General features: G+C 42.6%; 1 protein-coding gene across 6 annotated transcripts in view; it reads left to right on the forward strand.

Annotated features, from left to right (window-relative positions):
* zzef1 (zinc finger, ZZ-type with EF hand domain 1) overlaps nt 1-26,180 on the forward strand; it is a 257,862-nt gene that overhangs the window by 110,091 nt on the left and 121,591 nt on the right. For all 6 annotated transcript variants that reach the window (XM_078225185.1, XM_078225186.1, XM_078225188.1 and 3 more), the window contains exons 22-29: nt 64-233; nt 4,701-4,782; nt 6,024-6,225; nt 10,444-10,598; nt 14,430-14,673; nt 18,814-18,893; nt 22,969-23,050; nt 25,618-26,137. In XM_078225185.1, the coding sequence (XP_078081311.1) occupies nt 64-233; nt 4,701-4,782; nt 6,024-6,225; nt 10,444-10,598; nt 14,430-14,673; nt 18,814-18,893; nt 22,969-23,050; nt 25,618-26,137 (1,535 nt within the window). The remainder of the gene's footprint in view (nt 1-63; nt 234-4,700; nt 4,783-6,023; nt 6,226-10,443; nt 10,599-14,429; nt 14,674-18,813; nt 18,894-22,968; nt 23,051-25,617; nt 26,138-26,180) is intronic.

Here is a 26,180-nt window from a genome sequence, read left to right on the forward strand (position 1 = left end):
TTGCACCACATGAAGATGTTTAATGGAATAGTGACGAGCCCTTGTTTCAATTCTGACCAACAGCTTGATGGTGAGAGCTTGGAGAAATCCGAGGAGCCAGTGTTTCTCAGGATGTGGAGCATGGAGTCGACACACAACTATGAAAACAACAGTCATGAAACAACAGTCTTTGTTTGTCCGGGTGCTACATTCTTCGAAGTGGAGTTTGATGAAAAAAGTGAAACAGAGAAAAGGTATAGTCCAATTTCAAGCAACAGTCTCCATGGAGATTCTACCGGTGATATTCTGAGGAATTATTTAATTTTAGTCGGTGGGGGAGGGAGAAAGAAAATAATTAGTGTAACAAATGTAGCAATGAATGATAGCCTTCGACAATATGATCAGCAATTAAAAATATCCTCGTCTCCCAAGTGAGATATCCAATGGATTGTTATATTCAAGGAATATTGTTTATTTATTAGTGTCACAAGTAGGCTTACATTAACACTGCAATGAAGTTACTGTGAAAATCCCCCCTAGTTGCCACACTCCGGCACCTGTTCGGGTACACTGAGGGAGAATTTAGCATGGCCAATCCACCTAACCAGCACGTCTTTCAGACTGTGGGAGGAATGGATGGAGGTTTGGGTTTGCCAAAATTGGAATCTCAAATTCCAATTGCCATGGGAGTGTTCCTTAGAATAAATGAAGATAGTGATTTCCTGCTCCTTTCCATTCAATGAAATAGATGATGGGGGCGATCTTATCAGAATTTGACAGAGGGTGTCAGTTTTGCCATGAAAATGGGTGTGAAGCTCTACAACTCCACTGACTATTTTTTTCTCCAGATTTTGAGCCTCTTAGTCTGGAGAACGTAGAGTGGGTGTGTTTTATGCCATTACTCTGGTGAGGCAGGGACTCTTAGCACTGGTAAGACCGGCTGCACTGAGATTGAGGTGCCATTTTTAAAAAGTGCCCAGATTGGAACAAAAAGCTCACTCTCCGCAGCCCTAGGCTCATAGCTGGAATCCCCATCTCCCACTCCCCCCATATCCATTGCCAGCATCCCATTCCCCCCACAATCATCATTGGCATTCACATCCCCCCCTCAGTGCCTGTACCTACCCCACCACAAATATGGCCTTAACTTCACTTTCCTACCTGACCCCATAACCCTAGATACTCGAGTTGATCAAGAATCTGTCCAACTCAGCCTTGAAACCATTCAGTAACTCAGCCTCACTTGTTCTCTGGGGAAGAGAATTCCAAAGACTAAAGGCCCTCAAAGAAATTCCTTCTGTTTCCAATGCAATTATAGCATCCTTAAGTAAGGAGACCAAAACTGCACACTGTACAGTCCTTCCTGCCAAAGTGGGCCATCTTTCAGTTTCCCACATTGTATTCAATCTGCCAAATCTATACCCACTCGCTTAACCGATCTATATCCCTTTGCAGAGTCTTTGGGTGGAATTTTCCCATCACGGGAATCCTAGGGCCTGCCTCTGGCACTGCCAGTGCCATTGTGGCAGGACCAACCTGTGCCAGGGGATGTTATGATGTGGAGATGCTGGCGTTGGACTGGGGTAAACACAGTAAGGAGTCTAACAACACCAGGTTAAAGTCCAACAGGTTTCTTTGGTAGCAAAAGCCACTAGCTTTCGGAGCGCTGCTCCTTCGTCAGGTGAGTGGAAGATCTGCTCATAAACAGCAAACAGGGCATATAAAGACACAAACTCAATTTACAGAATAATGAATAATGATTGGAATGCGAGTCTTTACAGCTAATCAAGTCTTAAAGGTACAGACAATATCTGTACCTTTAAGACTTGATTAGCTGTAAAGACTCGCATTCCAATCATTATTCATTATTCTGTAAATTGAGTTTGTGTCTTTATATGCCCTGTTTGCTGTTTATGAGCAGATCTCCCACTCACCTGACGAAGGAGCAGCGCTCCGAAAGCTAGTGGCGTTTGCTACCAAATAAACCTGTTGGACTTTAACCAGGGGATGTTGCCAGGGCTATACTGACCTTTGTGCCTCTGGAGGGGATCTTGCGCACGAAGAGTGCGGGCTCAAGATCCTGCCATTGAGAATAAATCCAGGCAGCAGTTGGAGCTGGGTATTATTAGGGAAATAATTGCCCAGAATCCTCAAAATATGGTTGTCAATACAGGGAACCCAGAGGATCTAGAACTGAATTGGCAGCAATTGGAATGTAAAAAGTTGATTAATCTTAAATATCAAGGCATTGGAATTTCCTATTTTGGTAATGGCCCAGTTTCCAATGACTGGCTGCATGTAATTGTTTTAGAGTCCAGTTTTATCTTTGGTCTTTTAATCAGAAGTAATGCTATTTCAACTCAATACCTTTTATCACTTGGTAGAACTGTTTTTATTCCAAATGTCGGTGGTATAATCTGGTAAATTAAACCATCTCCCACAGAATTGGATATTGTCGGTTTGTCAAAAATGCAAGAATTTTTAGACACAACAAAATTTTAAATATGTTGAAAGATTATGTCTTGAAGCATGGCTGTACAGTTTGCATTGAACCCTATGTCAAAAGTGAAAATAATCAACCCTTTAAGCCAGATATTGCGATATGTAATGATGATGATGAGGTAGCAGTAGTTATTGTAACTATAAGGTACGTAGATAATGAGGATTCCTTTTTGAAAGCATAGAATGAAAAAGTAAAGTAGTATGAATATTTGAAGGATTAAAACGTAGAGATCACGCATGGTAGAACTAAGATTTTTTGTTTTTATTATGGGAGCACAAGAAAAATGGCTGGAACATAATAATACATTACTGAAGCTCCTCGAGATGATACCAAGAGTTTCAAAGAAAAATTTTGTCGAACCACTCTATCCAAACTACAAAATTCTGCAAATTTTTATAGATCATTGAATTCACTGATTATAATATGTTTAAACAGATCTTACAATTTTATAGTGTGTTTAATATTGTTAATTATATTTAATTTTAATGCATGTTATATCGGTCCATGTTATATAGTAATAAAGTGAAGTATTTTTATGGAACCAATAGCTTCAGCACTGTCAATTGACGAGGGCTATAACCATTGGTCGGTTTTGACGTGTTCTTACTCAGCTTTAACGTCCCTGTAACTATTAGGTATTCTGCAGTTACTATGATTTTTGCCCTTGTTTGATATTATCTGCCCATTTCCACCTGGGATAGTAACATCTTGTGGGTGTACCACATTAATACACAAAATATGCAACAAGTAATGGTTGCCATAGAACCAAGAGGTTTAAAGAAGGGGAACAAAAAAGGACTGAATCCTTTTTGGTCTCAATTCCACTCTGCTTTCTTCCTTCTCATTTGCCATTCAATTTCTTTTATAGAATCGTAGAATGTTTGCAGCACAGAAGGAGGCCCTTCAGCCCTTCATGCCCATGTTGCTCTCTATCCCATTCCTCTGCATTTTCGCTGTAATTTTCTATCTCCAGATAATTGTCCAATTCTCTTTGAAAGCTTCCACCACACTCTGTCAGGCAGTGCACTCCTGATCCTAAGCAGTCGCTGCATTAAAGACATTCTTCCTTATGTCGCTGTTGCCAATCGTTTTAAATCTGTACCTTCTGGTTCTCAGTCTTTCTGCCAGTGGGAACGATTTCTCCCTATTTATTCCAGACCTAGAATCCCTACAGTGCAGAAGGAGGCCCTCCAACAGAACATCTTACCCAGGCCCTATCCCTGTAATTCCACGTATTTACCCCACTAATCCCCCTAACCTACACATCTTGGGACACTAAGGGGCAATTTAGCATGGCAATCAATCTAATCTGCACATCTTTGGATAGTGGGAGAAAACTGGAGCACCCGGAGGAAACCTATGCAGACACAGGGAGAACGTGTAAAGTTCACACAGCCAGTCACCCAAGGCTGGAATTGAACCCAGGTCCCTGGTGCTGTGAGGCAGAGGTGCTAACCACTGTGCCAATGTCTTGCCCAGAGTAGCCCCAGCTTCTCCAATCTATCCACGTAACTGAAGTCCCTCGTCCCTGGAACCAATTTCATGAATCTTTTCTTCCCCACTCTCACATCTTTCCTAAAATGTTGTGTTCAGAACTGCTCCATTTGAGGGCGAACCAGTGTTTAAATGCAGGTTTATCGCAGCTACCTTGCTTTTATACTCTGTGCCTCTACTTATTCAACACTTTCTCCACCTATCCTGTCAGCTTCAATGACTTATACACAAATGCCCCCAGATCCCTCTGCACCTGCACCCCCTTTAGAATTGTACCCTTCATATTGCTTCTCCCTGTTCTTCCTTCCAAAGTGAATCTCTCCAGAAATTTAGTTTCCTTTTCAATCCAATTGTATCCCTTTTTCTGTCTCTGGTATAATGATTATTCTGCCCAAATGACTCTTGCCTAGATTATCATTTGTAATCTTGAAAGCCTGAGTTGCCAGAGAGAACATCCTTAACATTTCATTAGATCTTTCCTGATTCTAGAGTTATTGTGATCATTTCCCTCCGACTTCTCAAGGGCAATGATATGCTACTTCTATCCTTATTGTATCTCCTTGTATAATTGTTATAATCCAAATCAGAGTTTTAGTCCAGACGTTTATTCAGTTGAGTGGTGTGAATTATAAGTAGAATTCTTGGTATATCAACACCCTCTGTACAAAGTGACTTGAAGACCTTCCAGTTTCTAAATATTTACTTGGAAATTATTTTCTTGAAGGTACGATTACTTGGAATTTACAGACTCTAGAGGAGTGAAAGTGCGCTATGATGGGAAGGTTGGAACAGAGAAATGGCCAACGGTAAGCTATTTGGCACAGGTTTTGCTTCTCAATGACTCTATTGTATATCTGCATACTTGCCTCTGGACTCTGCCTCTTGAAATCTTGGACTTTCACCAGGTCTTAAAGCATGTAGTTTAGGATGAGGGTTTGGGTCGTATTGGGATAGTTTCTTTATTATTGGAGGGACCAGGAGTTGGATGAGATGCAAAACCTGTCTTATTAACTTGGTAACAGTCCCTTGGCACATAGAGTATGCAATGGCCCTGAGGTTTTCACTGACATTCTGTTTCGTACATTAAAGGTGCTTTACAAGGACAAGTAATTATCGACTGTTCCAGTTAATCCATGAGAGCCACATCAGCCTGAAATGTCTGTAATCCATACTTGCCATTTATTCTGTTTGAGACACAACTGGGACACATTCTCTTCCAGCCCATTACTGAATCAAAGTGACATCCAACAGTCTTGTGATTCAGGCACACATCATAATTCAATGGAGTCCAAATATTTACCCAGCACAATTCAGCGACTTACGTTGTCTCATGCAACTAAGAATATAAATGGTTCTGAGATTGCTCTTGCCCATTAATGTTTGCAGATGAGGGAAATTGGAGTTTAATATCCTGGTGTCCTTGGTGCTATAGCGTACATTGCTAATGGGCTTGGGAGCATTACTTCTATATGTGACACTACTCTTAAACTATTTGTAATTCCTAATCTCCCTTAGGTCTAGTTGGGTTCTTGCAGTGCACCATTTCACAACCTTTGCTCGGAAAAATGCTCAATTGAAACTTTTATCTGGAAATCTCAAAGTTTCTGATGGGTGATCTGGAGCTTTGAGGAGCAGTGCAAAAGCTTGTTTTGAGCATCAGAGTTGGTATAGGACAGAACTGTTAATAAGGAAACATACTACTGATGCCCAGGGAAAGTAGTCTGAATTCAAGGTTGTTCAAACAAAGAATCCACATTCTGTTGAGATGATTTCCAGATCACGGCTGGAATTTTGTCATTAGGTGTTTCTGCTTTTAAAAAATAATAATGGCTGTTTCATTTCAGTGATTTTTTTTCATGGCTGTAATTGAGGTCTGTGCATTATTTGGAAATTTTGTTAAGAGAAAATGTTTCATCTAAAAATCCTACCTGTTCCCAAGTATCAATCTGCTCTCTGCAGTGAAAACAGGACCTTGGTGATGGATATGACTGAAATAATGATTAGCTCTGGTTGTGTGTAAGATTCTTGCTTGCCTCTTTTTTTGCAGTCAGTGACGTTTAAATCCGGTCCAAGGCTGCAGTTTCTCTTCCACTCTGACAACTGTAATAATGAGTGGGGATACAAGTTCATGGTCAAAGCATATGGACTTCCAGATGTGCGGGTACCTTGGGTGGCAGATCTACAGCTTCTTGTGTCGCGACTAATGGGTTGCCTTGCCTCCCGGGCTCTGTCTCTAAATTCAGCCTGCGGTAAGATTCTTCTTTTCTATTTTAAGCGGTTGAAAGAGAGTGCCTATAGTTAATATTACATAGTTAATGGTCACTTGGGTACATGACAGAAGAAAACTTTGAGTCATAAAGGTTTACAGCATGGAAACAGGTCCTTCGGCCCAACTTGTCCATGCCATCCTTTTTTTTTTAAAACCCCTAAGCTAATCCCAATTGCCCGGATTTGGACAATATCCCTCTATACCAATCGTACCCATGTAACTATCTAAATGCTTTTTAAAAGACAAAATTGTACCCGCCTCTACTACTACTTCTGGCAGCTTGTTTTAGACCCTCACCACCCTCTGTGTGAAAAAATTACCCCTCTGGACACTTTTGTATCTCTCCCCTCTCACCTTAAACCTATGCCCTCTAGTTTTAGACTCCCCTACCTTTGGGAAAAGATATTGATTATCTAGCTCATCTGTGCCCCTCATTATTTTATAGACCTCTATAAGATCACCCCTCAGCCTCCTACGCTCCAGAGGAAAAAGTCCTAGTCTATCCAGCCTTTCCTTATAACTCAAACCATCAAGTCCCGGTAGCATCCTAGTAAATCTTTTCTGCACTCTTTCTAGTTTAATAATATCCTTTCTATAATAGGGTGACCAGAACTGCACACAGTATTCCAAGTGTGGCCATACCAATGTCTTGTACAACTTCAACAAGACATTCCAACTCCTGTATTCAATGTTCTGACCAATGAAACCAAGCATGCCAAATGCCTTCTTCACCACTCTGTCCACCTGTGACTCCACTTTCAAGGAGCTATGAAAATGTACCCCTAGATCTCTTTGTTCTCTAACTCTCCCCAACACCCTACCATTAACTGAGTAAGTCCTGCCCTGGTTCAGTCTACCAAAATGCATCACCTCGCATTTGTCTAAATTAAACTCCATCTGCCATTCGTCAGCCCACTGGCCCAATTGATCAAGATCCTGTTGCAATTGGAGATAACTTTCTTCACTGTCCACTATGCCACCAACCTTAGTATCATCTGCAAACTTACTAACCATGCCTCCTATATTCTCATCCAAATCATGAATATAAATGACAAATAACAGTGGACCCAGCACTAATCCCTGAGGCACACCGCTGGCCACAGGCCTCCAGTTTGAAAATCAATTCTCTACAACCACCCTCCAGAAGCTAATTTTTTATCCATTTAGATACCTTGCCCTGGATCCCGTGAGATTTAACCTTGTGCAACAACCTGCCATGCGGTACCTTGTCAAAGGCCTTGCTAAAGTCCATGTAGACAACATCAACTGCACTGCCCTCATCTACCTTCTTGGTTACCCCTTCAAAAAACTCAATCAAATTTGAGAGACATGATTTTCCACTCACAAAGCCATGCTGACTGTCCCTAATCAGTCCTTGCATCTCTAAATGCCTGTAGATCCTGTCTCTCAAAATACCTTCCAACAATTTATCCACCGCAGATGTGAGGCTCACTGGCCTGTAGTTCCCAGGCTTTTCCCTGCAGCCCTTTTTAAACAAAGGCACAACAACTTGCAAAAGGTTTAGCCTACACTGGACCCTTGCAGACAGATGGAAGTGTTGGTGCTTGCTCGATTTGCTCTCTGGTTTCAGAAGTGAAACACCAGTGTCTTACCCACTGTGTCTCATCGTTCTACTTTTTCTGCCTTCTGTTGCCTTATCTAACTCCTTGTGAACATTTCTCTGGGTGAAAGCTCCCCTTTTTTGTGTACAATGACTTCTTTTGCAGTGGGTGACTGCCTTTCCTGGCTGCTATCATGCATCATCTTCGTGCTCTTTTGGCTGGGTGATACTATACTTCTCTCCCGCCGTACTTTCACCCAGGCTTTGCTGGTCTTTTCAGATTTTACTGTCTCTGTGATATAACCCAATGTTTGTACTCTTCCCCCACTAAAAATGCCCTTGCAAAATTCCAGTGGGTTTGCAAGTCCTGCCCCGTAATGCAGGCCTGCCGTACTGGTGTTTAACTGTTTTCTAATACAGCCGTGACCTGCATAACTGGACAAACCAATTTTCTGACAATTACACAATTAAGTTGCTTGCTCGTTTCTTAAGATGTTTAAAGATTGTTGTAACATGTGTAATGTGAGTAGCAGATTCAGCAAGGGCACACTAATAAAAAAGTGAATTCCTGTGAACATCCTCGTGCTTTTTGTACTTTGCAAAAAAAAACAAATGCTTATTTGTAAAATAACTAGTTATTTCCATATTTTATAAAGTGAATTTCCTCCCCAGTCAGTGTTAACTGGTAATTAATCTTTTAAGTTCTTCCACAGCAGGTGAGTTTTGATGAAAAACCTTTCAGGAATTAGGGCTGGAGGGGTGGTGAGGAGGTGACGGTGTGGGTGGAGGCGAAACGGAAGCTGGGAGAATGTCTCTGACAGAAGGACGTCTCCTCTCTGCTAATGGGAGAGTGGAACATGTGGAAAAATCTAATTCTCTCAGAGACCCTGATAATATGCAGTCAAGTGATGTCCTTGGATGCTGGTGAGCCATGAGTGGCATAGAATGGAGGGAAGGGAAATGGGATAGGATTTAGAAACATAGAAACCCTACAGTGCAGAAGGAGGCCATTCGGCCCATCGAGTCTGCACCGACCACAATCCCACCCATGCCCTACCCCCACATATTTACCCGCTAATCCCTCTAACCTACGCATCCCAGGACTCTAAGGGGCAATTTTTAACCTGGCCAATCAACCTAACCCGCACATCTTTGGACTGTGGGAGGAAACCGGAGCACCCGGAGGAAACCCACGCAGACACGAGGAGAATGTGCAAACTCCACACAGACGGTGACCCGAGCCGGGAATCGAACCTGGGACCCTGGAGCTGTGAAGCAGCAGTGCTAACCACTGTGCTACCGTGCCGCCCTGTAATCTCTAGTGTCTGGTGAGAGTAGAGCACAGGGAGTGCATTTCTACCCTGGAAATTTCTTTGACCCTGTTCTTCCACACTCCCAGGAACCTTGGTGCTGGGATGACCTGGCAGATTGGTCAGTATAAGTGGTGTACACCTGGCATTCTTGGCTTGAAAACTGGGCCCTGGCTAGAGTCGGCTCCTTTATAATGAAGGCCTGTGGGAGCAGTCAAATGATCGATGGTGACAGCAGGAGAAAAGGTCAGCTAACCAGTACACCATTACCTTCAACTCAACACCTCCTCCAGTGAATGCCAGTGTTGTTCTCACAGTGCCTCAGATAGCCGCCACTGTGATTGAAATGAGATGGCCTCCTCCGATCCCCGAGACTCTGGCAGGATCAGGAGCAGAGTCACTGGCAACCAGTTTACTGTGCGTCTGCCGGTGGAGTGAGCCTGCTGATGTTTGGGCCTTTTTGCCTTTCCAGTTTAGGCTCAAAATACTGGGGACCTTTCAGTGGGAAAACAAGGATTAGAAGAAAATAAATTTTGTTTTGGAAGGTATAACAGAGAAAATGGAATGCTTGACTTCATCTATTCAACCAGTCTGAATTATATATAGCAATCCTTTAGTAATCTTTTTGATTAACTTCTAAGTTTGATGCAGATAGCTGTACAGATCTTGGCCTTCCGAGCGGGGAGCACTGTTGCTTCCAAGTCAGAAGACAATGGGTTCAAGCCCCACTCCAGAGATTTGAACATCTCGTAATGGGCTGGCGTTCTAGCACAGTACGACTTTTAGATGAAGCGAAAAACCATCTATCCCCTAAGGTGGACATAAAAGATCCCACTGCATTATTGAAAGGAGAAGAGTGGAATGACTTTAATCAGGCCATTGAGGTTGGCCTATTGGAATATGAACTCCCTGATTAAGGGACCAATTGATGGGTCAATTAAGAAGATTTTCCTTTGTATTTAACCGGGAGTGTCAGTTACTCTGGCTCTCCCGAAGGTGGACTGTTGACTGATAGCACTCTGATACAGAGCAGTTGGAATTGTAAATAAAGGGATTTTGATGAAGGGACTTCTGCCTCCATGAATTATTACAAAGAGGGAGCTTGCCATGGAGTCACAGCCAATATTTATCTCCACATTACAGCAGTGACTGCTCTGCAAAAACACTTTGTTGGCTTTAAAGAGCTTAGGGGTATATTGAGTTCATGAAAGACATTATATAAATGAAATATCTTTCTCTATTTACATTCTTTTGGTAATTGAATCATTTCACATAGTAATTATATACTCAATGTTGCTGAGAAATTTGCATCTTTTTCTCTGTAAAGGACTACTCCCTGCTGTTGAGTTACCTGTGGAGAAGGTTTCATCTGTTGTAGAATCTCGGCTCTGGAAACCCATCTTAAGACATGGAACATGTGTGGGAGCAAGTCCATGCCCAGAGGGAACGTTAGACGGCACGCAATCACAAGACACCGAGATGGTAAGTTTAATTTAAACACCATGGCTTGTCTGCTGGCTGATAAGCATTTGGGCTGAACATAGTCGTGTTGAGACTTAGGAAATACTAACCTGAGATCTTAGCCACGTTCCTACATAAAATTGCTGCTGTGACTTAATCTGAGTTGATAAGACTGGGGAGGCATTATTGCTAGACTATTAATCCAGAAAACTCAACTAAGGTTCTGGAGACCCGGGTTCGAATCCCAATCCAGCATGATGAAATTTGAGTTCAATAAAAATATCTGGAATTAAGAATTGACTGACACCATTGCCGATTGTCAGAAAAACCCATCTGGTTCACTAATGTCCTTTAGGGAAGGAAATTCACGCCACACAAATGCCAGGCAATGACCATCACCAATAAGAGACACTCTAACCACCGCCCCTTGACATTTAATGGTGTAACCATCACTGAATCCCCCACTGTCAACATCCTTGGGGTTACCATTGACCAGAAACTCAACTGGACTCACCACATAAACACAGTAACACAGTGGGTACAAGAGCAGGTCAGAGGCTAGGAATACTGCGGTGAGTAACTCACCTCCTGACTCCCGAAAGCCTATCCACTATCTGCAAGGCACAAGTCAGGAGTGTGATGGAATACTCTTCACTTGCCTGGGTGGGTGCATTTCCAACAACATTCAAGAAACTCAACACCATCCAGAACAAAGCAGCCTGCTTGATTGGCACCACATCTGCAAACATTCAATCCCTCCACCACCGTTCAGTAGCAGCAGTGTGCACTATCTACAAGATGCACTGCAGCAATTTACCAAAGATCCTTAGACAGCACCTTCCAAACCCGTGACCACTTCCATCTAGAATGACAAGGGCAGATACATGGGAACACACCACTTGCAAGTTCCCTCCAAGCCACTCAGCCAACCAGTGACGCCCATGTCCCATGAATGAATAAAACAAAAATCTGCTGTCTTTGTCTGGTCTGGCCTAGATGTGACTCCAGAGCCACAGCAACGTGGTTGACTTTCAACTGCCCTCAGGCAACTAGGGATGGCAATAAATGCTGGCCAAGCAGTGATGCCCATGACCCATGAATGAATAATTAAAAAAGAGTTCGATATTTGTAAGACTTCAATTTCTGTCCTGAGATTAGAATATTTTGTCACTGAGACATTGGACTGTGATCACATTATAGGCCAAAACATGTTGGGTTTTCAATCCATAAATTTGCAGATAAATTAAGCCGTCAGCAATGGGAATGTGGTTAGAACATAGAAGAACATAGAAAAAATACAGTACAAACAGGCCCTTCGGCCCACAAGTTGCGCCGGTCATGTCCCTACCTACCTCGGCTTATATATAGGCTTACCTATAACCCTCAATCCTAATAAGTCCCATGTACTCATCCAGAAGTCTCTTAAAAGACCCTATCGAGTTTGCCTCCACCACCACTGACGGCAGCCGGTTCCACTCACCCACCACCCTCTGAGTGAAAAACTTACCCCTGTACCTCCTCTGTACCTACTCCCCAGCACCTTAAACCTGCGTCCTCTCGAAGCAGCCATTTCGGCCCTGGGAAAAAGCCTCCGAGAATCCACCCGATCTATACCTCTCAACATCTTGTACACCTCTATCAGGTCACCTCTCATCCTTCGTCTCTCCAAGGAGAAAAGACCGAGCTCCCTCAGCCTATCCTCATAGGGCATGCCGCTCAATCCAGGCAACATCCTTGTAAATCTCCTCTGCACCCTTTCAATCATTTCCACATCCCTCCTGTAATGAGGCAACCAGAACTGAGCACAGTACTCCAAGTGGGGTCTGACGAGGGTCTTATAAAGCTGCATCATTATTTCCCCACTCCTAAACTCAATCCCTCGAATGATGAAGGCCAGCACACCATACGCCTTCTTAACCACCTCCTCTACCTGCGAGGCCGATTTAAGAGTCCTATGGACCCGGACCCCAAGGTCCTTCTGATCCTCTACACTGCTAAGAGTCTTACCCTTGATATTATACTCCTTCATCCCATTTGACCTGCCAAAATGGACCACTACACATTTATCCGGGTTGAAGTCCATCTGCCACTTCTCCGCCCAGTCTTACATCCTATCTATGTCACGCTGCAGCTTCTGACATCCCTCCAACCTATCCACAACACCACCAACCTTCGTGTCATCGGCAAACTTACCAACCCATCCCTCCACTTCCTCATCCAGGTCATTTATGAAAATGACAAACAGCAAGGGTCCCAGAACAGATCCACTGGTGACCGACCTCCACTCAGAAAAAGACCCTTCTACAACCACTCTCTGCCTTCTGCAGGCAAGCCAGTTCTGAATCCACAAGGCAACAGCCCCTTGGATCCCATGCCCTCTCACTTTCTCGAGAAGTCTTGCATGGGGGACCTTATCGAACGCCTTGCTGAAGTCCATGTAAACCACATCTACCGCTTTTCCTTCGTCAATGTTTAGTCATATTTTCAAAGAACTCCACCAGGCTCGTAAGGCACGATTTGCCTTTGACAAAGCCGTGCTGACAACTTTTGAGCATACTAAACTTCTCTAAATGTTCATAAATCCTGTCCCTCAGGATCTTCTCCATCAGCTTACCAACCACTGAGGTTAGACTCACTGATCGGTAATTTCCTGGGCTATCCTTATTTCCTTTCTTGAATATAGGAACCACATCCGCAATCCTCCAATCCTCCGGAACCTCTCCCGCCTCCATCGACGACGCAAAGATCATCGCCAGAGGCTCTGCAATCTCTTCCCTCGCCTCCCACAGTAACCTGGGGTACATCCCATCCGGACCCGGCGACTTATCTATCTTGATGCTATTCAAAATTTCCAACACATCCTCTTTCTTAATGTCCACATACTCAATCTTTTCAGTCCGCCTCAATCCTGTAGTACAACCACCCAGGTCTTTTTCCACCGTGAATACTGAGGTAAAATATTCATTAAGCACCTCTGCTATTTCTTCCGGTTCTGTACAGACTTTCTCCCCTTCACCTTTTATAGGTCCTATTCCTTCACATCTCATCCTTTTACTCTTCACATATTTATAGAACGCCTTAGGGTTCTCCTTAATCTTACCTGCCAAGGCCTTCTCGTGACCCCCTCTGGCTCTCCTAATTTCTTTCTTAAGTCCCTTCCTACAAGCTGTATACTCATCTAGATCCCTATCATCGCCTAGCTCTCTGAACTTTTTGTACGCTTTCCTTTTCTTTCTCACTAGGTTCAGCGCAGCTTTCGTGCACTACGGTTCCCGTAACCTACCAACACCTCCCTGTCAGTGGTTGACTGAGTCGGATTTAGGTTCAGCTGAAATGGACCTAGAGAGGGTGGAAAGTTGAGTAAAACCAGAAAGATGCTTAGATGAGAGTGAGCAGAGGTTAAGGATTATTTGGCTTTGGTGGCAAAGTTAGAGGCAGCTGGTGGAGATTTCTGAATAGGTTTTCTTTATCTTGGTGACAAATTAATCCATAAACTGTTGAAATAAAAACACAAGATACTGGATAAACTCAGCAGGTCTGGCAGCATTTGTGGAGAGAGAAACAGAGCTAATGTTTCGAGTCCATATGACTTCACCATAAAGTGCTGCGTCTGTTTAAGGTAAATGTTTAGTGATAGCAGAGGAACATTAAAGGAATATGTTTATAGAGTTGTTCTTCTAGATAAAGATCATGTAATGTTTTTGACTAAATTAAAAGTGGACTTGTATTTTTTAAAGCAGCATGTAATTTTAGTTTACTCCCTACTACCTCATCTGGAAAGGAAAGTGGTGTTTCTGTGATCAATATGTGAAGGAAATAACCCTTCTGCATTTTGTCTGCTGTGTATTATAGAGCAAAAATGATGTTCGCAAGTTCCTGGTTCAGGTTGCTCTCTGGGATCCTTCACAAGATGATTCCTCTGACTCTCAGTCTGACCTCGTTAAGAGACTCATAAACCTATGCAAGAAACAGTCGGCCAAGTCGGAAGTAGTTGGTGGATTTGGTCTTGGGTCAAAAGTTGATCAAGCTGTGAACTCTGTCTTTGCTGCCATGATGTACCACAGCTCTGACCTTCACAGTGCACTGAGAACCTATGGTAAATTATTTTTTTGATTTAAAAAAAAAAGCCTGTAGAAATTAATTCGAAATGTGTATTTAATTTTGAGTTCATATATTGCATTATAGAATAAATCCCTGGGAATGTATAAATTTTCAGGGATTCTATGATTCTTGAGCCTCCCAATGGCAGCAGGCTACCATTCACAAATTGTGAATAGTATTTACAGAAGAAAAGGAATCCAGCAGTTTAAACCGATCCTCCTATAACTTTCACACTGAAATGCAATGGATGTGTCACACTTCTGGCCTGTGTCAACAAGCTGCCCAGGAGCCTGGTTCTAGCTCCTGTCCTGTCAAAATTTGGGTTGTGTCAGGATGTGATCATCCTTCATGACTCGAACCTTACGTAAGTAAGTTGCCTCCAGATTCTTCGTATAAGATGCTTCCTGATTCTCTCTCTCCTGTTTTCAGCACTTGGACGTCCCCTTTTGGTTTTTGGCAACCCAGGACCCGAACGTTGGTCTGACCAACACCCTGTACAGTTTGATTGTGAATTACTCTTAGTTAAATGCTACTGCTTTGCATTGCTGGGTGTATTGAGTCTACAAAGATTCCTGGGTTTCATCAACTTTATCTGTAGCTATTTCACTGCCATTGGTGAAGTCTGTTTGTTTCACCTTAGCATTATCAATATGCTTTGGTATGTCAGTATCTGTTAGTTTATCCTTTGTGCGTAATTACATTTGACTGCAGTAATTCCAATTGATTTCATTGCACTTTTGTTCAGCCCATTTTCTGTAATTAATGGGCTGCCCTCTGAGAATTTGGTCAGTTTTTATGGACTCTTTGAATCCAGATCAGAAAATAATTAAAACTAATGGTAGTTCCATCTCTGAGGCCTGGGACACCAATTCAGTTCTCCCTTTCAGCTGTTTCTTAGTGACACTCATGCTCTCAGTCTGAGGTCCCTGGATCAAGTCTCACCCGAAAGGCTTGAGCATGTAATCCAACTGATACTCCAGTGCCATACTGATGGAGTGCTGTAATATCAGACTCTCAGTCTTGCAGATGAGGAGTTAAATTACAGGCCTGCCTGTTCCCTGTGAGGGAATTATTCAAGTAAGAGCAGGGTAGTTTCCCCAGTAATATGGCCAACATTTATTCCTCAGCCAAAACAGATTACCTGGCCATTATCTGATTGTTGTTCTACACAAATTGGCTGTTGCATTTTCCTGCATTACAACACTGACTATGCTTCAAAAGTACATTAGAAATAGGAGCAGGATTGGGCCTTACATTTCCTTGAGTTGTTGTGCCATTCAGTATGACCAAAACTAATCTTCAACCTCAACTCCACGTTCCCACCTGATCTCCATATCATCGATTTCCTCTGAAAGATCTATCTACTTCAGGCTAAATTGACCAAGCATTTACAGCCATCGCAACTTTGAGTGAAGAAATTTCTTCTCATCATTCGTTCTGTGACTGTTCTCCCTAGACTTGGGACAAGGGAAGCGGCCTCTCAATATCTACCCTGTCAAACTCCCTTAGATTCTTGTGTTGCAATGAGATTACCTCTCATTCCTTTAACTGTCAGACTGTATAGACCAAATTTGCTCAATATCTCACTATAGGACAAACCCCCTCATTCCAGGAATCAGCTGGCCTTTCGCTGCATGACTTCCAAGGAAAGATCCTTCCTTAGATAAGGAGATCCAAATTGTTCATAGTATCCCAGATGTGATATCACCAAAATCCTGAAAGATTGTTGTAGAACCTTGCTCTTATCCTCCAGTCCCCTTGGAATAAAGTCTAATATCTCACTTGCCTTCCAATAGCTTGCTGTACCTGCATGGAAACTATATGTTTCTTAAGACCCAAATATCTCTAAGCGCCAACACTTAAGTGTTTCTAACTATTTAAAAACAAATCTGCTTTTCAATTTTTCTTACCGAAGTGAATAGTATCACATTTCCCCATATTCTATTCCATTTGCCACCTAGTTGTCTACTCACTTGCCGATGTTCCTTTCCAGCCTCTGGCTGTGGGATTTATTTGGATTACACAATGGGCTGAATGGCCTCCCTTTGTGCTCTAACCCTCTCTGGTCCTAACAGACCCCAAATAGCAGATCTCTAGGGTGAAATGGACCATAAAAGTGTCCTCTCTCAGAGGGTAGAAGATAGTTAACATTTCTTTTAAAATTACCCAAGTGAAGAAGTTGTTTAGTCTAAAAGAATGTTGCCATTTTTAAACTCTTCTCTATTTTGAAAAAAAAAACAAAGGTGTGCCAGAAAAATATAATGGATTTACTATTAATGGAGATCAAGTTTGTGCTCGCCTTGCTGTGGGAAATGTGGTTGGTTTGGATTGGCACAAGTTTCAGCCAGCCTTTCACATGTTGTGAAAGGTGCAATGAATTTCCACTGGAAGGAAACTCAAATCTAAACTTTTTTTTATAAATGTGCAAGTTGAAGCCAACCAACTGATGTAAACGTTCTTCCCTCTCGATATCTCCACTGATTTGCAGCACGTTTTCTGTTTTCCATTTGTTTTAGCTCTGTCGTGCAGAAGGAAGTTGCATTAAAATGTATTCTGAACATCTAATTGGGGAAGGAAACTTCTAAGTGCTTTTTTAAATTAAATTGCTGTTTTGTGTTTCTTTATTCCTGTACTTTTTCTGTTCATGATCACTGAATGTGTACTGCTACGAGAGCCATGTTTTAAAGAACTGCTGTATTTCTCCTCCCCTCTTCCGTTGATTGTGTTAAGCTAAGCAATCAAAGATACTCTATAATCTACTGGTGTGCACAGCGAGACATCCTATCCCAATTCTCACTTTGCCTTGGGAATATCTGAGCTTTTGCTTGCCACCCAGCACTAGTGGCAGGGTGAAGAGCAATCAGTCTCCTTCATAGCGACATCCACCTTTTGACAAAATTGAGTTAGGTCAAATGGCCTCCTCCTGCTCCTATCTTCTACGTTTCTATTCTTTTGCTTGCAACTCTTTAGCCGAAGGCTGGCCACATCCTGCCAGTCTTTTTTTTAAACGTGCTTTTTTGGGGTGTGAGCATCATTGGCAAGGCGAGCATTTTTTATTCATCACTGCAGTCCACATGGTGTAGACACATCCACTGTCCTGTTAGGGAGGGAAGAAATTTCAGAATTTTGACCAGTTAATTCATGCTTTCTAAACGAGGAGTCTTTTAGCGAGGCATGTTGTTGAGTTATTCAACCCATCGGTGAGGGGAAACAGCTTCTTGTTTGACTATTAAATGTCTCCTTGGTGTTTATAAATGTAATTGAGAGGAGCCCAGAGCTGTTGCTTCTGCTGGAGTTGAAGAATGATTCCTATTTGATAATGGAAGGTAGTCCACTCCTGTTGAGCGTGGATTTAGTGTTTACCATAGACCAAACCTCCAATCCCAAACTACGCCCATGAAGTCTCGTACTAAATCTATTGCTAACAACAAATATAATTTTACTCGAGACAATTAGTGCTCATATAAGCAATTAATATGATGTGAAATTCTGATCCAGAAGACTTGCTTATCTGGTCTAACATATGCAGCTTCAGTCAAATTAACCAAATTATAATTCAAAGTCCACTGGTCTTTTGGAATAACAATCCAGATCATCAGAACAAAATTAGCATATAATATTAAAACAAGTTTTGCGATCAGCGGTAGGCAATTGTAAGCTACAGGTGATACTGGTGTACCACAGGTGGAACAACCAGTCCAGGAGCTTCAGTTATGTTGTATTCTTGAGGGATAAATGGAACAGCTTAAACTGTCACTTAAACAAAAAACGATGCGGCACGATGGCACAGTGGTTAGCACTGCTGCCTCACAGAGCCAGGGACCTGGGGTTCAATTCCTGCCTCGGGTGACTGTCTGAGTGGAGTTTACACATTCTCCCGCGTCTGCGTGGGTTTCTTCCAGGTGCTCTGGTTTCCTCACACACTCCAAAGGTGTGCAGGTTAGGTGGATTAGTCATGGTAATTGCGTGGGGTTACAGGGATAAGGTGGGGGGCCTGGGTAAAATGTTCTTTTGGAGAGTTGGTGCAGACTCGATGAACAGAATGGCCTCTTTCTGCACTGTAGGGATTCTATGGTACAAACAGACTTTGTATCTTATATTTGCGTTAATCTATTGTGCTTTCCTGTTTCTGTAGTTACAAGCGGAGGTGCCACAGGCTTCAATGAAGACATGGCAGAAGTGTATGCATTAGCTGAAGGAATGAAGACCTGGATGGTAAGTTTAATGAAAGGTGACATTTTGCTTTAATTCATTATCTTATATCTCTGCTGACTTTGAAGAAGTAACAAAGAGTAGATGAGGGTAATGTAGAAGATGTATTTAATTTTCCGAAGGCATTTGACAAGATACTGTATTGTAGACTCATGATTAAAGTCAGACCATGTGCCATGTCTGTGCACGGTGACACAGTGGTTAGCACTGCTGTCTCACGGCTCCAGGGACCCGGGTTCGATTCCCGGCTCAGGTCACTCTGTGTGGAGTTTGTACATTCTCACCGTGTGTGCGTGGGTTTCCTCCGGGTGCTCCAGTTTCCTCCCACAGTCCAAAGATGTGCGGGTTAGGTTGATTGGCCATGCTAAAATTGCCCTTAGTGTCCTGGGATGTGTAGATTAGAGGGATTAGTGGGTAAAATATGTAGGGATATGGGGGTAGGGTCTGGGTGGGATTGTGGTCGGTGCAGACTCGATGGGCCGAATGGCCTCTTTCTGTACTGTAGGGTTTCTATGATTTCTATGAAACTTGTGTTGAACATCGGGTAGACTGTGTTTGGAGTATTGGTCTCTTATATTACTAAAAGGATAGAGAGGCATTGGACAGGTGCAGAATAGACTACAATATACTACCAGAGCTGAGAGGTTATAGCTATCAGGAAGGACTAAACAGACTGGGACTCACTTCTTTGGAAAAGAGAAGGTTGAGGGGTGAACTGAGCGAGGTCTTAAAAATTATGAGGAGATTCACATAGTGGTGGAGTCCAAAAATAGGTACCATAAGCATACAACAATCACCAATAAATGCAATAAAGAAGTTAAGATAAACTTTACCCAGAGAGAGGTTAGTATGTGGACTTCTTGAAAACAAGGAATAGTTGAGATGAATAACAGCTACGAGGCCTTTAAGAGGAAGCTGGATAAACACATAAGAGATAAATAAGTGGAAGGTTATGTGTATAGTGTTAGATAGAGTCAGGTGAATAGAGACTTATATGGGCCAGCTGGGCACATGGTCAGTTTTTGTGCTGTGCATTCGATAACTTTCTATTTCAGTGCTAAAGTTAGGGAAGTAATGTAACTCCAAAATGGTTGGACTAATTTTAACCATTGAGAGAACAATAAAAAGTTGTTTCTGTCCTTGGTGGGTTTGTATAAGTAGTCATTTTCTTTCTTTTGTAGATCTGAGATTTAGGGAGAGAAGAGAGGCTGAGGACAGTTAGAGTAAAGCTTGTCCTACGCTTTGCTGTCCTGTTCCCAGACCCATGCCTATGAAGCTCGGCACAACACCGTGGGCCGAAGGGCCTGTTCTGTGCTGTACTGTTCTATGTTCTATGTTCTAAGAGAGGTTATAAATTTTACACTGTACAGTCAGTTATCAGGGGTTTCTGTTGGAGTTCTTTTATTGGCTTGAGAAATAATATTGCATCCTGCGGAGGAATACAATATAGCAGACTTAGTTATCTTTCAAAGTTATCCAGTTAAATTGACTTGTCAAGCAAAAAATGCTATCTGTACTTTTTGGTTTCTTGTAGCAGAGGGCAGACTATTTTACTGCAAATGACCCTGAAATCCGTTGTTGTGGTAGTTACAATTATTCATTTTCTATTTAAAGAAAAACAAATATGATCAAATCAGGAGATGAAGGAGATCATCTACTACTATGTAAAGTTAAAGCACATGGGATAGCAGGTAATGTTTTGAGATGGATAGAAAGCTGGTTAGCAGATAGGAAACAAAGAGTTGGCATAAATGGGTCGTCTTCTGATTGGCAGCAGTGACGAGTGGGGTTCACAGGAATCTGTGCCAGGACCTCAACTGTTCACGTTATGTATTAATGATTTGGAAGAGGGAACTGAATGTATTATCTCCAAATTTGCAGATGATACAAAGTTGGGTGGATGGGTGCACTGTGAGAAGGATGCAGAGATGCTTTAGCATGATTTGGACAGGCTGTGTGTGGGCATCTGCATGGTAGACGCAGTGTAATGTGGATAAATGTGAGGTTATCGACTTTGGTAGCAATAATAAGAAGACATATTATTAGTTGAATGGGTGGAAATTGAGAAAGGTGGATACTCAACAAAATCTTGGAGTCGCTGAAAGTAAGTGCGCAGGTACAGCAGGCGGTAAAGGTGGCAAATGGCCTTCATAGTGAGATGATTTGAGTATAAAGATAGGGATGTTTTGTTGTAATTATATAGGGCATTGGTGAGGCCACATCTGGAATATTGTGTGCAGTTTTGGTGTTCTTATCTGAGGAAGGATGTCCTTGCTATAGACGGAGAACAGCAAAGGTTCACCAGGCTGATTCCTGGGATAGCAGGTCTGTCATATGAGGAGAGGCTAAGTCAGTTAGGATTACATTCACCGGAGTTTAGAAGAGTGAGAAGGGATCTCATCGAAACTTATAAAATTCTAACAGGGTTAGACAGAGTAGATTCAGAAAGAATGTTTCCAATGACGGGGGAGTCCAGAACTAGGGATCATAGTTTAAGGTGACGAGAAATTTCTTTGCCCAGAGGGTGGTGAATGTGTGGAGTTCACTATCACAGAAAGTAGCTGAGGCCAAAATGTTGTCTGATTTCAAGAAGAAATTAGATAAGGCTCTTGAGGCTAAAGGGATCAGGGGATATGGAAGGGGAGGGGGGGATCAGGATATTGAATTCGATGATCAGCCATGATCAAAATGAATGACAGAGTAGACTCGAAGGGTCCAAATGGTCTACTCCTGCTTCTAGTTTCTATGTTTCTATCAATTTTGTACCCCATTATATTTTAGTGATGGATGAATTAATAGTAGTCGCTGTTGAAGGTCAGGTGCATATGCTTATACTACTTGTTTGAGGTGGTCATTGCCTGGCACTCGTGCAGCATAAATGGTACCAGGTACTCAGTCCAGGTGTTGTCCAGTCATTGAAGGTTCATAGAATCCCTGCAGTGCAGTAGGAGGCCATTCAGTTCATCGGTTCTGCACCGACTCTCCAACAAAGCATCCTACTCCGGCCCTATCCCATAACCCCGTAACCCACACATCCTGGGACACTAAGGGGCAATTTAACATGACCAATCAACCTAACCTACACATCTTTGGGCTGTGGGAGGAAACCGGAGCACCTGGAGCAAACCCACGCAGACATGGGGAGAATGTGCAAACTCCACACAGACAGTGTGACCCAAGCTGGGAATCGAACCCATGTCCCTGGCACTATGAGGCAGCAGTGCTCGCCACTGTGCCATCCTAAAAGAAGAGTTTGGTACAGTTGGCTGCATAATTGGAAGAGTTGTGAATGGAACTTAATCATTAGCAAATAACTTCACTTCTGATCTTGAGACAGAGGGGAAATCATTTGATGACGCAACGACGCCCAACAATTATGACCATTGGTCAACCTCCATTTATGGCAACTTGACTGATGGCCTTCCCCTTTGACCCCCATTAACCTCGTTTTGGTACAGATTCGTTGGGTAATTCCTGGGTGACTGCTACCTTGCTGCTTGGGGGTCTGGGGGATAACTCATCTCTCCTTTGACATTTGGCTCATGTGTCCATGTCAGGGCTGCATCGAGTCAAGTTTGTATGGGAGACCAGGAGCTGATTTCTTCTAGTGGAATGCCAAGCTGAGCATCAGTGAGGAGGGTACCACTTGACGGCCCTGTTGATGATTAAGCCACCACTTTGCTGATGATTGGGAGGAGCTGTTAAGTTTAGAAGTTTATTATTAAATGAGTAAGTAAGAAAGATGGGTAAATATGACGATATAGACCTTTTGCATCAAAGGAGTTTCTCAGCAATATTTTGCAAACTTTATTATTGGACAAGAGTGTTTGTCTTTTGTGAAAATATCTTGAAAAAAATAGTTCCTGGATAACTGCACCAGCTTTAATGCCGTGAAATATCTCAAAGGCCCCTTAGCAGGAGTGCTATCAAACAAAATATCACACTAGGCCACTTAGGCGATATTAGGACAGGTGACCAAAAGTCAGCACCAGTCAACGTGGTAACTTGGTCTATATTGATTGCATGATCTTAAGTGGATTCATTTTTCATCCCTTGGCCCTCCCCTTTCCCAAACAAGATGGAACGTAAACAGAAATATCTTATGATGATCAGCGATAAAGAGGTGCAAGATGACAACAAGATGAACCCGGAAAATATCAGTGAGTAAATCCATCCACAGCATTCTATTCAGAGACTTGAACGAAAGGTCTTCCGTGTGATAAACAGCTTCCAGATGGTTCTGTGGCTGCATTGTATTCAAACGGGATCTGGATAAAGAGACCTGCTATTAAACACTTAGAGTTAGGGATCCCATCCCCCTTAATAATGGCAATATGCCAATGACAGTAAGGAAATGGTGCACTTGCTGAATAATCACTTTGTGCTGGTATATCCGGTAAAGGAAGAGGTTAACATTTCAGATATCTCAAGGAAACTAATATTGAATTGGGGCAGTGACTCACCCAAAGTAACATAAAACAAAGTAACAGTAATGTTCAAAATAATGGCACTAAGAATTGACAAATCTAAGAACCAGACAGTTACCATCGCAGAATTTTAAAGCCAGCAGGTGAGAGCATCACAAAAGCCCTAACTATAATCTTCAAAGGTTCCTGTGGAAACCATTCCTTTGGATTGGCCACTCCGCTATCTACGAAAGTTAACAGAGAGAAACTGGGGAATTATAGATCAGTTATTCTGACATCAGTTATTGATCAGTTATAGATCTGTATCCTGGCATTAATTATTGATCAATTATCCTGACTTCTGTTGTCAGAAAATTACTGGAGTTTGCAGTTAACGGTAGAGTGCCCAAATGTTGAAAATTCAATATGGGTTTGTAAAGGGTAGGTCATGCCTGATTATTAAAACATAATGAAACAGTACAAAAAAAAATAAGGCACATGGAATAATTTATATCTGGAGAATTAGAATACAAGGAGGTGGAAGTTATTCTTAGCCTTGGTTAGACCGTACACGGAGCACTGACAGCAGTTCTGGGTACCACACTGTAGGAAAGATTTATTGATACTGGATAGATTTACCAGAATGATACCTCCCATTAAGGGTTGTTATGGATATATATTACATAAACCAGGATTATACTCCCTTAAATTTTAAAGGCTAAAGGATGACTTGATTGAAGTTTTCAAGATATTTTTGGAGGTGGGTGGGTCTTAGCGAGAAGGGGGCATTGATCAAACTTCGCTGGCTGGCATACCCTCTCCCCAAACCCTTTCTTAAAATGGGGCCCACCTACACCCTACTGAAAATCAGTGTGTGTCATCTCAGCGGACACATCAACCTTCAAATATATGCCAGGTCCCCATACCAAGCCAACTGGGAAACTCTAGCACAGGTTAGAGTCTGTTTTAGTTGGATGCTGTGACCACATTAGACTCCTGCCAGAATTGCAGAGGGAATGCACTGAAACACCTCAGTCAGTCTGACTCGTGCGGCTGAGGTGCTCTAATTGAATGTCAAGGGACTGGAAGGTAAGGAGCAATCTGTTAACTTCCATAGAATCCCAATAGAATCCCTTCATTGCAGATTCGGCCCATTGAGTTGGCCTCCAAAAGAGTACTCTACCTCGGCCCACTCCCCCTCATTAATTCTGGCCTATCCACCTAACCTGCACATCTTTAAATGCTAAGGGGCAATTTAGCATGGCCAATCCACCTGACCTTTATATCTTTGGACTGTGTGAGGAAACTGGAGCACCCAGAGGAAACCCATGCAGACTCGGGGAGAACGTACAAACTCAATACAGTCGCCCAAGGCCAGAATTGAACCCAGGTCCCTGGCAGTGAAACAGCAGTGTTCACCATTGTGCCACCGTGCCAGTGCCCCATGGTGCAATCTTGCGCAACAAATAGTCTGAGATGGTAAAAGTGAGAAGCCATTTTGAATGCTACTTCATACTTTTGATTGTTTTCTCTCTCCATTTGTTTTCTCTTGCAGCTGAGGGGGAGACCTAATTATTTTATAATTTCTAATAGCTTAGCATTTGAAATCTAGTAGCCTTGCATTATCTTTGATCAGTGTAAGATATGTAAGTCATATGACAAATCTGATCATTCTCGGTGTTATCTAATTGGCTGTGAAATAAGGTATGGAGCCTCATATGTTTGTGGGTTTACAGTAGCCTTTTTCTGACTAAAATTAAACACGTTCTTGTAAATGATATTTTAGTGAAAAAATAACCAATTAGCTTTGGCCTGTACAATAAGCGGCCTGTTATCTGTTGGTACATGTAAATGATATTTGGGAGTAGATTTTTGATTTAATGCTAAAATAATTTTAAAAGGTTTATAACAAGCCGCTTCACAGAAGCAGTGCATTTGTCTCAAACCTATGTTTATCCTTCGTATTGCTGTAACTTTTTCCCAGGGTGGAAGAGTCAATTACTAGGGGGCACAGGTTTAAGGTGCGAGGGGCAAGGTTCAAAGGAGATGTATGAGGCGGATATTTTACACAAAGGTTGGTGGGTGCCGGGAACTCGCTGCCGGGGGAGGTAGTGGAAGTGGATACGATAGTGACATTTAAGGGGCGTCTTGACAAATACATGAATAGGATGGGAATAGAGGGATATGGTCCCCAGAAGGATAGGAGGTTTTAGTTAAGTCGGGCAGCATGGTCGGTGCAGGCTTGGAGGGTCGAAGGGCCTGTTCCTGTGCTGTAATTTTCTTTGTTCTTTATTGACAAGAATAATTGTTTTTCTTTGTAGATGAAAACTGGATTGAAAAGAGCCTTTTGCTCCTAAAATTTTCTCCATTTCCAACAAAAAAGGCTGGCTCTTTGTCTGATGTTAGGAAGACTGATACATTGCAAGAACAAAACGAGCTTTTGGTCAAGGTTGCTGATCCACCAACACAGCATGTTAGCGCCGAGTCCACCGTATCGCAGGATCTTACCGCAGCATCGCCAAGCACATCGGCAGAGAAGCCCCAGCAAACTGTCCCGGCTGCCGCAGCTCCTAGAGACGACCTCGATACCGCTGGTCCACTCCAGTGTGAGAGCCCTGCTTCTTCAGTGAGCACAACGCCCAGTGAGAATCTCGTTTCTCCATACGTCGACCTCCCCTCCCCCTTCAGCTCCAAACCCAAACCTGCCTTTGGTAAAGGCCGACTTCGGTTACTTTCACTCAGGTCCATGGAAGAGTTTAAAATGGTCCCCATCCAAGACAAATACCCAATTTTAAAGAACATTTTAGAATTCATGAAGGATTCCAACATTTCTTCTGAAAGGTAAGCTGGTTAAGTCATTATACATTAAACCAAAGCAAAATAA

This window comes from Mustelus asterias, chromosome 12 (assembly GCF_964213995.1).
Source record: "Mustelus asterias chromosome 12, sMusAst1.hap1.1, whole genome shotgun sequence".
In the NCBI taxonomy this organism is placed as follows: domain Eukaryota; kingdom Metazoa; phylum Chordata; class Chondrichthyes; order Carcharhiniformes; family Triakidae; genus Mustelus; species Mustelus asterias.